Source organism: Podarcis cretensis, assembly GCF_951804945.1.
Source record: "Podarcis cretensis genome assembly, chromosome: 13".
NCBI classification, from domain to species: Eukaryota; Metazoa; Chordata; class Lepidosauria; order Squamata; family Lacertidae; genus Podarcis; species Podarcis cretensis.
The window spans coordinates 31,757,957-31,772,936 of NC_137182.1; the positions used below are offsets into that span (position 1 = coordinate 31,757,957).

At 44.9% G+C, this 14,980-nt stretch overlaps 1 protein-coding gene across 1 annotated transcript; it reads left to right on the forward strand.

Moving 5' to 3' along the window:
- Positions 1-12,336: 12,336 nt before the first annotated feature.
- Positions 12,337-13,263, forward strand: LOC307201527 (vomeronasal type-2 receptor 26-like; the record flags this gene model as incomplete). The annotated part of the gene is made up of 1 exon (XM_079950800.1): positions 12,337-13,263. The coding sequence occupies one exon, from the start codon at positions 12,337-12,339 to the stop codon at positions 13,261-13,263; it is 927 nt and encodes a 308-aa protein (XP_079806926.1).
- Between the last annotated feature and the right edge of the window lie 1,717 nt (positions 13,264-14,980).

Consider the following 14,980-nt stretch of genomic DNA (forward strand, 5'->3'; position numbering starts at 1 on the left):
GCTTTACATGCTATGTCTACATCCAGAGTCAGATATAGAAGACGAATGAAGCTTCAGACTCAACAGTGCTGGCAGGTAAGAGACTGAACATCACCTTGTGACTCACTCTTTGTGCTCACACTTTCACCTTCATTCCTCTTGACACTGACTGGAAATGATACCACAGAATGTGTTTCTCTAATTGCCATCTCCAACTTGTAAACCCAAGTTTGCTATCATAATGTAAAACTGAATGGATTGGGATCAATTTATGAGTAATTGTGGCATCAACTCCCAGGCTAAACTTTTTTTAAAAATAGTTTGTATAAAACCAAAACACACTTTTGGAAATAATATCTTTGACATAATCTAACATATTTGATTAGATTTTATAATTAGCAAATCAACAACAAATAAAAAAATAAAACCACTATTTCACGAGTCCACAACAATAAAGAATCTTAATATTATTCTTTTCCTCTTTTAAGCAAACTCTTTTGAATATTGTTGTGAGGAATAATATTCCATTCGATAGCATTATGAATTCTAACATGGCCACATCATTTTAAAAACAGATCAATTGTTCAAGGAAATGGCCATGAAACAGCTGCAAGCTTTCTTCAGTGTTCTGAATGTGAGACCCACCAGTGTTTGGGGAAGGCGACAGTTGGGCCCCCAAGCACTGCTGATCTAGTTGGCAGGATCTGCTATTGGAGGATGAGCAGGGAAGGGGATTTTCGCAGGGAGGGGGATTTCCTTACCTTCTGCAGTGCCTCACCCCCAAAACAATTTGAAATATGTTCTGGAGAAATGGATAAGCAACTAGAATTGATTTTGTACCCATGTGCTGGGGATTAGAGAGGGGGAGAGAAATGTCCATAACTGCCTTTGCTGCTTTGACTCAAAAAAATTGAATCTAGCCTGCAAGGAACATGGTGCAGCTGCTGCTACCACCTTGGCAGCAGTAGCAGGTGTTGGATTCCTTGCAGCAGAGCTTTAATAATAATAATAATAATAATAAATTTTATTTATATCCCGCCCTCCCCAGCCGAAGCCGGGCTCAGGGCGGCTAACAACATTAAAACAGTGTGACATTATAAAACATTATAAAAATGAATTAAAATCAAAATTGATGGCAACCATAAACTAAAGCTTTGTAAAGATTGCCAGAGGAGGGGGTCAGGCTGCGCCCTGACCAAATGCCAGGTGGAACAGCTCTGTCTTGCAGGCCCTGCGGAAAGATGTCAAGTCCTGCAGGGCCCTTGTCTCTTGTGACAGAGCGTTCCACCAGGTTGGAGCCGCAGCCGAAAAAGCCCTGGCTCTAGTTGAGGCCAGCCTAACCTCTCTGAGGCCTGGGACCCTCAAGGTGTTTTTATTTGAAGATCGTAAGTTCCTCTGTGGGGCATACCAGGAGAGGCGGTCCCGTAGGTACGAGGGCCCTAGGCCGTATAGGGCTTTGAAGGTTAAAACCAGCACCTTAAACCTGATCCTGTACTCCACCGGGAGCCAGTGCAGCTGGTATAGCACCGGATGAATGTGATCTCTAAGCGAAGACCCCGTAAGGAGTCTCGCTGCGGCATTCTGCACCCGCTGGAGTTTCTGGGTCAGTCTCAAGGGCAGCCCCACGTAGAGCGAGTTACAATAATCCAGTCTGGAGGTGACCGTCGCGTGGATCACAGTGGCTAGGTCAGGGCGAGAGAGGTAAGGAGCCAACTGCTTAGCTTGGCGGAGATGAAAAAATGCCGCCTTTGTTGTAGCTGCAATCTGCGCCTCCATGGAGAGGGAGGTATCGAAGATTACACCCAAACTCTTAACGGACGGTGCTGGCACTAATTGCACCCCCGCAAGAGATGGGAGTTGCCCCCTCAGTCCCATGTCGTCCCGTCCCAGCCAGAGGACCTCTGTCTTCGAAGGATTTAACTTCAGCCGGCTCCCACGTAACCATCCAGCCACAGCCTCCAAGCATCTGATCAGTGTGTCTGGGGCCGAGTCCGGGTGGCCGTCCATCAACAAATAGAGTTGGGTGTCATCAGCATACTGATGGCAGCCCAGCCCAAAACTCCGGACAAGCTGGGCGAGGGGGCGCATAAAGATGTTAAAAAGCATCGGGGAGAGTATTGCACCCTGAGGCACACCACACACCAAGGAGTGGCGGGATGACAATTCCCCCCCAAGCGCCACCCTCTGTCCCCGACCAGAGAGAAACGAGCGCAGCCATTGAAGGACTGTGCCCTGGATCCCCACGTCGGCAAGGCGGTGGTCCAGGAGTTCGTGATCGACCATGTCGAAGGCTGCTGACAGGTCTAGAAGAATCAGCAGCCCCGACCCGCCTCGATCCAGCTGCCTGCGGAGATCATCTGTTAGGGCGACCAGAGCCGTCTCGGTCCCATGACCAGCGCGGAAGCCGGACTGGAATGGATCCAGAGCTGATGTTTCATCCAGAAACCTACCAAGCTGTTCAGCAACCGCTCTCTCAATCACCTTACCCAGGAATGGAAGATTCGAAACCGGGCGGTAATTGGATAGATCTAAGGGATCTAATGATGTTTTCTTTAAGAGCGGGCGCACCACTGCCTCCTTCAGTTCCCCTGGGAATGTCCCGGTGCCAAGGGACAGATTGATGATATCCCCCAGGGGGGCCCGCACCTCTTCTGGACACGCTCTAATCAGCCAGGACGGGCACGGGTCGAGAGGACAGGTGGTGGGCTTTCCAGCTCGGAGGAATCTGTCTACATCAGCTGGGGATATCCAGTCAAAGTGGTCCAATACTGAACCCGAGGACAGTCGAGGGGCCTCCAGTTCCTTTATTGTATCCAAATTGGCAGGGAGGTCATGGCGGAGCAACAAGACCTTCTCCGCAAAAAAGCTCGCAAATGCCTCACAGCTGTGTGTCAAATTGTTATTTAAATTTGGCTGTCCTTCGAGGGACGTTAAAGACCGAATTATACTAAATAATTATGCCGGGCGAGAGCTAGCGGATGCAATGGAGGCCGAGAAGTAGGACTTTTTAGCGGCCTTCACTGCCATCTCATAGGTTTTCATAAAAACCCTATAAGATGTTCTTGAGGCTCCGTCACGGGCACCCCGCCATACTCGCTCTAGCCGTCTGAGGTCCCGCTTCATTTTCCGGAGCTCCTCGGTAAACCAGGGAGCCCGGTTTCTGCGGGGTCGCAGAGGGCGCTTAGGTGCGATCTCATTGATGGCTGCCAGGAGCTGGGTATTCCAGGCCTCAACACGCTCAGTCAATGAGTCGCCAGGGGGAGAAAGGTCCCGCAAGGCTTGACGGAATCTATCAGGGTCCATCAGCCTCTGCGGGCGAGCCCAAATTGGCTCGCCACCCAAGCAGGGTAGGGGTGGAACGTCAATCCTGGCTTTCAGAGCATAGTGATCAGACCATGGCACCTTCATCGAAGGAAACATGATCACATCTATACCGACGCCAAAGATCAAATCCAGCGTGTGGCCTGCTTGATGTGTGGGGCCCGAAACAAACTGGGAGAGCCCTAGTGTCGCCATGGAAGACACCAGGTCCAGAGCCTGTGAGGAGGGAGTGGCATCAGCATGGATGTTGAAGTCCCCCAATACCAATAGGTTAGGGAACTCCAAGGCCCAGCCGGCCACCGCCTCCAGCAGGCCTGACAGGGTGGCTGCTGGTGCGCTAGGTGGCCGGTACACCAGCCAGACAGCCAAGCTCACCTCGGAGCCCCACACTAGGCCAACACATTCAATGCCGGGGATCGATGGCAATGGTAGAGCCCTGAAAGAACAATCTTCCCGGATTAATAATGCCACCCCTCCCCCCCGGCCCACAGTCCGCGACTGGTGAAGGACGGAGAAACCCGGGGGCGCCATCTCTCGTAGGGTAACAGTATCCCCTTCGCGCACCCAGGTCTCAGTCACACATGCCAGGTCAACCCCCTGCGAGGTGAAGAAATCTCGCAGGGTGGCGGTTTTGTTGCCTATAGACCTGGCATTGCACAACACCAGTGATGGAGGTGAGTAATCCTTGCTCACCCTACCCTCGTCTCTCGGGATGGGGCGCAGATTGGAAGGGGTACGAGCATATCCGTATCTCGATCCCCTTCGCCTATGACATCTGCCCCCACCGCCATACCTCCCTCGCCCCTCCACAGTAGGAATCCCAAGCCTCATACTTGCCTCCATTTACAGAATATAAAAGCAAACAAACAAAAACAATTACATAAAAACAAAACCAATCCCCACCCCACTCCCCAACCACCCCACCCCAACCCACAATAAATCAAAACAAAATAAAAGTACATGGATAAAAACCACCGCTTATGGTGGTACAACAAAGCAAAAAAAAATAAAAACAGTTTAAAACATATAAAAACACTTCCAACAACCGCTGCAGCAGCACCAGTGTCCCCGAGGCTGCGTCGGTGGTGAGCGTGGGCCCCGCCCCCTGGCCTGGTGGAGAGTGGGCCTGCAGGGGGAAGAGCCTTCCCCACAAACGCACGGCAGAGTGGCAGCAGCGATGTTCCGAGGCCTCCGTGGAGCCTTATATGCTGAGGTGGAGTCTGGGGCCCGCCCCCAGGCCCAAGGTGGAGAATGGGCTTGCAGGGGGAGCGGTCCTCCCCAAGACTCACCGGCAAAGCGGCAGCAGCAGTGTCCCGGGCCTCCTTGGAGTCCTTCACGCTGAGGTGGAGTATGGGCCCGTCCCCAAGCCCAAGATGGAGAATGGGCTAGCAGGGGGAAGAGCCCTCCCCACAAACGCACGGCAAAGCGGCAGCAGCGATCCAAACTATGTGTTGCAACACATTAATGTGTTGGCTGCTGTATGTAGGTGTGTCATACAAACGCTCCTTGTGCTCCTCCCTGGGGCAGATCAAGAGATATGTGGTGTCCCCATACATTTCACTTTTACAATTTATGTATGTGTCCTTATCTCTTATAAGGGGTTAGTTAAACCTCTGGTTTGCTAGTAAAACTGAATTACCGTGTCCTGAAATGATACATGTATAAAAAGTGTGTCACCAGCATTAAAGTTTGGAAAGCTCTTCCTTGGAGGCTGAATCTGTTGGCCCTGTGGATCCTGATGCCTGAGGCAATCTCCTCACCTAAACTCATGGGTGTGCTGGCCTTGCCTCTCAGCAGCTGTGCTCTCCTTATGTTGTCTCTTAGGTCAATCATATCTGAAGAGGGGTAGAGTTGATTCTTCTGTTCTTCAAAAATGATTTCATCTCTGGACTCTTCCGCTCAAAATATTCATCAACTGTGGTTTTTCCTCTATCACCTTACTAACTTTTAACACCATATACAGTATGGGGAACCTGTTACGCTCCAGACACAATTGAAGTCCCACTCCCTTCACTGTCTGCCAGTATGGGCAATGGTTAAGGATAATGGGAAATGGAGTATAACATCTGAAAGGCTGCAGTTTCCCTCATCTCTAGTATATACTTTCAGTCAGTGCTTTTTTAAAAAAAATGTTTAGGGGTACTCTCATTTTCTTACTCATATTGAAATACTGCCCCTCAATGAGGCCAGCTTAGATTCACAAAACATTTAGAGGGTATGCGTCCCCCTGCATCTCCCCAGAAAAAAGCACTGCTTTCAATGCCGGTTTTAGGTGGAGCTCAACACAGAGATTTGTTCCATAAACTTGCTGGAGTCGGCTGAGTCTGGAGCCATATCAGGCCTATTCAGAGGGGTCTGTGCATCTGACATCCCTGCAGGAAAGCCACTTGTGAAGCAGCAGCCCCTGGGATCAATGCCTCAATGCAACAGCAATGGGATTTATCATGCATGATGCAGGATGCAAGAGGCTTCCCTGCAGAAAAGTCACTTTGGAAGAAGCACCCCACAAAATTGATCCCACTATGCTCACAGAATAGGGACGCGGGTGGCGCTGTGGGTAAAAGCCTCAGTGCCTAGGGCTTGCTGATCGAAAGGTCGGCAGTTCGCATCCCCGCGCCGGGGTGCGCTCCTGCTGCTCGGTCCCAGTGCCTGCCAACCTAGCAGTTCGAAAGCACCCCCGGGTGCAAGTAGATAAATAGGGACCGCTTACTGGCAGGAAGGTAAACGGCGTTTCCGTGTGCTGCGCTGGCTTGCCAGATGCAGCTTTGTCACGCTGGCCACGTGACCCGGAAGTGTCTCCGGACAGCGCTGGCCCCCGGCCTCTTGAGTGAGATGGGCGCACCAACCCCAGAGTCTGTCAAGACTGGCCCGTACGGGCAGGGGTACCTTTACCTTTACCTTATGCTCACAGAGTGAGGGTAGCAGATGCAACATGTCCTTCCTTCTGCTCATCTTCCAGCCATACGGGTATGATGGTGATGATGATAGCATGGGCCAAACTGATTGAGTCCCCTGGACTGAGCTAAGGGCAAATACAGGACATGGGCTGTGCCCACCCATAGTATATACATCATTGTAATTTTGCTGATTCATGTAGTGCATCCTCCTGCAAACTCTAGGTCGAAAATAGTGAGCACTTATCTACCACTCTTCAGTTTCCAAGATCAAATTACAAGCTTTTCTAAACTTCTTTCTTGTCCTTTTCAATCTAGCTCCATCTCTTTCTACGTGGTGTCACATTTAACAACAGTGCTGGAGACAAGATTTTTTTTGACAAGAATGGGGAGTTAACAGCTGGGTTTGATGTTATCAACTGGGTCAAGTCCTCCAACCATTCTTATCATAGAGTAAGAGTTGGAATGATGGATCCCCTGGCTCCCCAGGGTCAAAGGTTTACCATTAATGAGAAGGTCATAAATTGGCCCAGATCATTTAACCAGGTAGGCAATGGCTGTTTGGATGGTCTACCACTATTTTATTAAGGGCTCTTACCTGATATGCAAAGCTCATTTCATCTGATAGTGGTCCACCCTTGAAAAATACTGAATTTCATCTGTAAAAACAGTTATTAAGGCAGAAAACCCCCCAAAGACTTCTGTACTGTTTATGTATTGATCAATATATTCACTAGCAAGAGAATGGAGGAGGATTACCTGCATAGGCACCTCTTTTCCTTTCTTCTTGCAATTTGTGGAACTGCAGTCATTGGATGTTATTCAACTCAGTCATACTCAAAGCCACTTCACTGATATCAATAGTCTGGTTAGTCTTGATTATGTTCAGTGATTTCAGTGGATCTGCTCTTACTAGGAAGTGGAAAAGCAATATCTCTAAATGAAAACACAGTCCCAAGTGAGGTTTTCTTTGGCGGGGTGGGATAGATGAACTATTTAAAACTGTCTTTTTCATCTTTGACAGAAGTCTTTGTTATTTGCAGGCATATCATTCGACTCTGAGGGGATGGACCATGCTTAATTTTAGAAGCATATCTACAGTTTATTTTCCCCTAAAGGGGCATCCTTTACCATTTGAGAGAACGGAGCATGATTGATTGGTTTTCCTTTCTGATATTCCTAAACTTATATAATTAGGATTCAAATGCATAGTGCACAGCAGCTGCAGTGTGCTATGCATTTCCTGGAGGTCATGTCTGCTGCCCCTTTGGATCCTGACATCTGAAGCAGTGGCCTTGTTTTGCCTCATGTATGGGCTGACCCTGCCCTTTTTTGGAAGCTCAGTGATTGAAAAAGCCATGATAAATGTATTACCACTCATTAGGAATTAGACCTGTCAGTCACAAAGAATCTCCCCACCCTGAACCTGTCAGGTGTTCTTCAGAATCCCCCCTCACCACAATTGCTCTTTTTTTGGGAGGAGGGGGTAGAAATTGTAGCAAGTTTGAGAACAAATGTTTCAGTTTTTGCAGACACAAGGTCTATGCAGAATCATTTCAGAGGCCTCTGCTTCACTTGAGGGTGCTTTGAAGAGATCCTACTTCAGTTCAGCATTGAGGTTACATACAAATTCAGGGCACAGCACTATTAACAACATTCCCAACATGTCCAATATTAGCATGGTTGTAGAACACATTGAGTAACAGCCCCAAACTTCTTCACAAACAGTGTAAAGGCCCAGTACTTTCAAGTGTCCAAGATCATTATTCTCAAAATAGTCATTATCCTCTTTCATTTATGGTTTAGGTTCAGCCTCGCTCTGTATGTAGTGAGAGCTGCTATCCTGGTTTTAGCAAGAAAGTGAAGGAAGGGGAACCGTTCTGCTGCTATGAATGCATCCCCTGTCCTGAAGGGAAGATTTCAAATAAGAAAGGTAAGAAATATACTCCAACATTCAATGAGTGCATCAGCTGTAAAATATACATATAAAACAGTGGTGAGGAATCTTTCTAGCCATGTGGACCAGTATTTAATCTCTTTCCACACTAGGGGGAGTTCTTATTAAGATCATAGCAGGGTATTAAAGGGATAATACAGTCAAACCTCAGTTCCCAGATGCCTCCGTTATCATATGTTTCAACTTGCGAACGCTGAAAAAAAAATCCCCACCTTTTTTCTCCATTGACTTTTGACCGCCCTTGGATCCTCGGTTGTCAAATGTTTCAGAAGTTGTTTTTTTAAAAAATAATATTTTATTCGATTTTAACAAGGAAAAAGGTTACAAAACCATAGACAACAAAAAATAAACACCAGAAAAATACAAAAGCCAAAAATTCAACACAAAAAAGAAGAAAAGAAAAATCCCTCTTTTCAGTTTCTCACCATTCTTTTACTTATTTTCCTGACTTCCTCTCACCTCCCTCTTTGTATTCCATTTAAAAATTTGTTCAGCAAATTCATACCCTCTTATCTTACCCTTAATTGTATGTCCCCGTATAGTATAACTTCATATTTTCATTTATAATCAAACCATTCTTACAAGTTCTTATTTCACCTTATTACTCAAACCACTTCATTTTTTGCATTAATTTCATTAATTTTATCTTGTCTTCAAATCGTTAACATTTCAAAGTTTAAACCATATTTTAACTTCTAACCTTTCTGCTAAAGCCAATTACTTCCTTTCCAACATCTTTTAATGTTTCATTAGTATTACACTAATTCCATAAATATAGGTTTATTACAAAAAGCATTTCTCATTCTAAATTTATCCAACGTCCCTTTTCCTGGTTCCAGGTAATGTCAGTCCTTATGTCATTATATCCTATCCATCAGTCAGGTGTTCTAATATCTGAGGCTCTCAGGTCACTTCCAAGCCCCCTCTGCGAGTTTTCTTGTTCCTGTTTGTAGTTGCATACATCCTTGTTCCCTGTTGGGTTCTTTCACATTTTCTTCTCTTTCTCCTTGGGGAGCCAATCTCCGGGGAGTTCCGTACAGTAGTATTCTTCATTTTCTTTTATCCAATTGTCCCATTCCCCGGTGTTGCACTCCCCAGTATTTAGTTTGTAATCCAGAGAATAATTGTTCCAAAAGTGATCTTCCACTTGTTTCACAGTCCCACCAGAGATAAGAATATTCTTAATTCCAAAATTTAGCCAGTGTCCTCCAAGTTCAATCTCCCAGTGTTGCAGCTTTTGGTCATGTAGGACTTTAAGTCTCTGTGTCTTTTGAGGTGCATTCACAACCTCTTCCATCTTTCTCTGCCCTTGCACTTGCCCTGTTAAACCAGTTTCCTGGATAGTTTGTTGTGCAATTTCTGTAACTGCATTTCCCATTGGCTCCTCTTTGCTGACTGCAGCTGCTATAGAATCCATCTTTTGATTCATCAGAGACACTTTCTCATCCAGCTGTCGCAGCACATCATATATTTTGCCAAGGGCAGATAAAACTTCCTCTCTAATCATTTCTGTCAAGGTCAGGGAGCTGGTCCCACGGTCTAATTTTCCCAGTTACTATGTTCTCTTCATAGATTGCAACGAACACACTGGCTGGCTTCCTCTAGGGGGTGTAGTTACTTTTTGGCATCCATTTTTAAAATGTATCCAACAAGGAAGAAATTACTTTCGATTTTCAGATATTTTGTTTCCTTTCAATATAAGACAAACAGGCAGAAAGCAGCATTGGAATTATTTTTTTTTTTCCTTTTCCAGTTCTATCTGTCAATTTTGTAGGCATCACCGACAGTTTCTTTCCTGTCGTTCCGTCCCCAGGTTAGGGACAGTGGAGACTTATTTTCTTAACTCTCTCTCTGCAGGATTAGAAAGTCAAGTTTTTTCCTCCTTTCCTCCTGCTGTCTAGGGGGATTTGATGGTTAAAAGTGCAGGAAATTTCAGGCTATCGATTTTCCCGGCTTTTTAGCTTGTAAAGTCTTTGCTTTGATCTTTATACAAAGAACGGGAGGCGGACTTCCTGTTTGCACCTTCCCGTTTCGGGTCAAATTCAAAGCTATATTTTTGATCCAAAAGTTTCAATTATCCTACTCACGGGTTGTTGTTTAAAATCCGAATTGTCACAGGAAAAAGGACAGCGCTCTCCGACATCAGCTGTGCAGCTTCGCTCCGCAGAAGTAGCGATTGACTCTCAGCACCGCACCAGCCCCCATCTCACTCTGGAGCCCTTTGTAGGGTTCTTTTGCCAAACGGGGGGGCGCAAACGGTGCCCGCCAAGTCCCACGGTCGCAGGCTTCTTTCGCCTGCGGTTTTCAAAAGGGTCCCCGCTTCGCTGCAACGGTAGGACCCGATTTCTGTGGAGCTGTCTCCCTCTGAATCAGAGGGAATTCGCCATTGTCAGTGGCGCCGCCTCCGGAAGTCTCCCAATGTTTCAGAAGTTGAAGGGTCTTCCAGAACGGATTACGTTTGACAACCGAGGTTTGACTGTACTCATCTTGCACATTATGATCCTGATCATTCACATGAATGAAAGAAATCTTGCAATTTCAAATGACATGTGCAGCATCACATCTAGTTGAGGTCTTGGCTGTGGGAGTGTGTGAATTCTTCTTTGAAGCAAGTAATGTTGAGGCCATTGTCCCCAAATGACATTAACCTGCTCAATACCTGATACAACATGTGATGTCAGATAAGGGGCAGAATAAAAGGTGTTGCCAGTGTACAATTGGGAACCTTAAAGTGGGGCTCACTGTTGCCAAAAAGCAGCTGGTTGGTGGTGAAAGCAAACTATCTGGGATCAGCTGTGCTATGGAATGCCGTATGGTGAACTCTGTAGCACAGCTGGTCCAAGCAAAAAGAGAAAGCTTATGTCAGGTCCTATCAGCTGGTCAGCACTGACTTCAAGCTCTATGAGTCTGGCTGCAGTATAGGGGCTTGCATAAAACTGAGCAGGGCTCTTTGCAAGCTTCTTCTTGTAAACAGCCTAAGCAAAGAGCCCTTTTCATTTTTCAAAGTTAAGATTAGCCTGCAAAAAAAGTTGACAATTTTGGGTATGAAAATTAATCTTCATCTCTTCATCATAGTTATTTGATTGAATCAAAATATATTAAGGGAGTGGTGTTAACATAACTACCCTGAACAATCCTAGACTGATGAGGACAAGTTAATGACATTTTAGTTCTTTATTAGGAAAGCACTCAGCTCCTAAGGTGCAAAGGATATACACACTACTTCCTGCTAACTAGCTGTCTAGGCAAGGACTCTCCTCCCTGAAAGAGAGGGGAGTGGTTGTGGACGGGAGCCCTAGCATACCTGTGCTCTGTCTCAGACAGTTAATGCAACTGTGTGACCCCATCCCCTATGCCTTCTTCTTCTTCTTCTTTTTCTTCTTCTTTTTCTTTTTCTTCTTCTTCATTAAATTTCTAAACTGCCCTTCATTCAAGGATCACAGCACAGTTTACAATATAAAAACACAATAATACATTCCATAGTAACAAATGAAAAGAATAAAACCCCACAGTTTAAAAGGTCATATATTGTTTAATTAGCAAAGGCATGGGAGAGGAGGAATGCTTTTGCCTGGTGCTTAAAGATATGTAACAAATGTGGCAGGTGAGTCTTCCTAGGGAGAGCATTTGACAAGCAGGGAACTGGCCTCCAGACCTATCACGGAGAAGGGCAGAGGGAATGCTGAACACATGACTTCAGGATTTCCTACAGTCCTTCTTGAAGATCTTCCTCTGCCTCCTTTTTTTCTGTCTCTGCCTGCCTGGTCTCTTCCTTATGACTCCCCTCTTCCTCCACCCCGGCAGCTGCCTTACAGGTGGAAGAGGACCCAACAAAACACTGTCTCCTTCCCCAGATGATCCTCTTCCTCACCAGCCTGCTCTGCCCCCTCAGACTCCTGTGTGTCGCTGACAATAACTCTGTTCTTAATTCAGTCTGCAATTTGAAGAGAATATGTGGTATTTTACCCTATAAATATGGACCCTGTTACTTCTGTAGTACAGTTTCACCTGTTTCTTTTTCATTCACCTGTTTCTTTGTCATTCTTCTTTTCAGAATGGTTTCGTATTTGTTTTTCTATTTATTTATTTATTTATGTATAGTGTTTCTTCTAAAAGATTAAGTGGTTTAAGAATGCAGTTGAATAAAATTAATATGTATATTCTAATATGTAGAAAAGTTCTGGCATGCTAAAAAGATATTCTCCCACAGATATGAATGACTGTCATGAATGCACAGATGAAAACCACCCAAACAAATATAAGGATTCTTGTGTTCCGAAGGATATAAGCTTCTTGTCTTATGAAGAACCTTTGGGGATCAGTTTAGCATCTTTGGCTCTTTCCTTTTCTTTGATTACGGCTATGGTGCTAGGAATGGTTTTGAGGCATCACAACACTCCCATTGTCAAAGCCAACAACCGGCAGCTCACCTACACTCTTCTCCTCTCCCTCCTCCTCTGCTTCCTTTCTGCATTGCTATTCATTGGACAGCCTCAGAAGGTGACATGTCTCCTCCGACAAGCAGCTTTTGGCATGATCTTCTCAGTGGCTGTTTCCTGTGTCCTAGCAAAAACCATCACAGTGGTTCTAGCTTTCATGGCCACCAAGCCAGGATCCCAGATGAGGAAGTGGGTGGGGAGAAAGCTGGACACTTTCATTGTTTTTCCCTGTTCCCTTATCCAAGCAGTTATTTGTTCTATATGGTGGGCAACCACTCCACCATTCCCTGATGTTGACAATAATTCCATGCCTGAAGAAATTGTACTGGAATGCAATGAGGGGTCTGTGGCTATGTTCTACTGTGTCTTGGGCTATTTGGGCTTTCAGGCTATTTTCAGTTTCATCGTTGCTTTCCTTGCTCGGAAGTTGCCAGACAGTTTCAACGAAGCCAAGTTTATCACATTCAGTTTGCTAGTGTTTTGTAGTGTTTGGTTGTCCTTTGTTCCAAGCTATGTGAGCTCCAAGGGAAAATACATGGTGGCTGTAGAGATATTTGCTATCTTAGCTTCCAGTGCTGGTTTGCTGGTTTGCATATTTTCTCCAAAGTGTTACATAATTATGTTGAAGCCTGAGCTGAACAGCAGGGAACAGTTGATGAAAAGAAAGACTTGAATGTTGTGCCCAAATAATGTGCACTGCTAGTTATCATAGTCTGCAATCCATACGTGTGTGTCCATGACCCCTAAGTTTTGCGAACATTTCTCTCTCAATATAGAATATTTTCATAGCTGTTGAAACACTATGTAATTTAAAAACGGCAAACTTCCATCCCAGAAGTATACAGTAACACAGAAATGAGGGTCGGAGTAAGTTTAAATGGAGAATGATGACTGCTTTTAAAACATTATAAGGAATGAAGCAATGTTGCATTCTTGCTCCCATGGTTTTTACCGATATAATAAACACCCCCTCTTTAGTAATTAGGATCAGAATTTTCCCAACCTTGATTAGTGGTTTTCTTTATTCTCTGATTCTGTCTCAAAAATCTTTTTGGAGATCTCATCCGAAGATCTCAGGGCAGTTCACAAGATGGTTCCTGGATCAGCAGGCTATAAAAGAAACTCTTTCTTTTAGATACCTGGGTGTTCTCTTTGATGAAACCCTCCCTTGGAAGTGTCATATGGATGCAGTTAAAGTAAAGACACAGAAAACCATTGGGGCATTGATGAAGTTATACTACAATAATGGAGGGCAGCTAATTGAACCTGCCTTAAAGATATTTGGTAGCAAAATGCTTACCCAAATGTTCTATGGCATTGAAATCTGGGGCTCTGAGTAGAACTTCATTATGTATTGTTTTGGAAACAATGCAGAATAATTACTCTCTACCATCAGGAATATCAGCAGGTAATCTGAGTGGCCAACAATCAAAGCAAGAGAGGGCTATGCTCTGTTAAAAGTATGTTAAAAATGCTACTATGCCTCTTGAGCTTTTTCCTGCTCTGTGCTATTACAAACAGATATATGTGATGGGGAGTAAAGGAATGGGAGGGTTGCTAGAAACCTTGAACAGTAGAGGGGGTGACAAAATTATTTGGTCCACTTCTCACAGTTGGCCAACATGCTCAAGCTTTCTAGTGAATTGAAATTCAACTCTTGGTTCAATTATTTATTTACTTTATTTCTTAATTTTCTATACCACCCTTCATTCGATGATCACAGGACAGTTTTCAGTATAATTATGCAATTCTCCAGATTTTTTGATACAGCTTCTATACAAAAAATGGGCTTCTCTAGTTGCACACCTCACCTCTGCCCACAGTGCACAGCAGCTAGGGCCCACATTGTCTTGCTAGCCCTTAGGGAAATTCCCCACCTGGCAGAATCTAGGAATCTCCACCCAAATACTGTCTTCAAATGGGCCAGTAGGAGGCCCTGCTGAAGGGCAGAGCCTTGCCAGCCGGATGGGCATTAGCTGTTGGCCATGTCTGGTCAGTCAGCAATGCATAAAAGTTGGCTACTCCTACCTTCTGCAGTACAGATATTTGACATAAAAGATACAGACAAAATGTGCATTTTATGGATGAATGTATTGAAAAATATTTTATAATTAAATGGTTCAGATTTTACATAAAACTGTATGTTTTTTTTTTTCATGAAGCTGCTAAAAATATGTAAATACATACAATGAGTTGGAATGGAACAATAACTGAGCAAGAGTGATTATTATTCAATTTCTAACCCATGCTTCATCAGCAACAAGTATGTTCCTGTTCTCTGTCACAAACCACAGTACTGTAATTTGTGATGACATTCTCTTTCTGTGGATCATTCTAAATAGAAATATTCCTGTCTTGGGTGGGAGAAAATGTTCACCTGTGAAAAACAA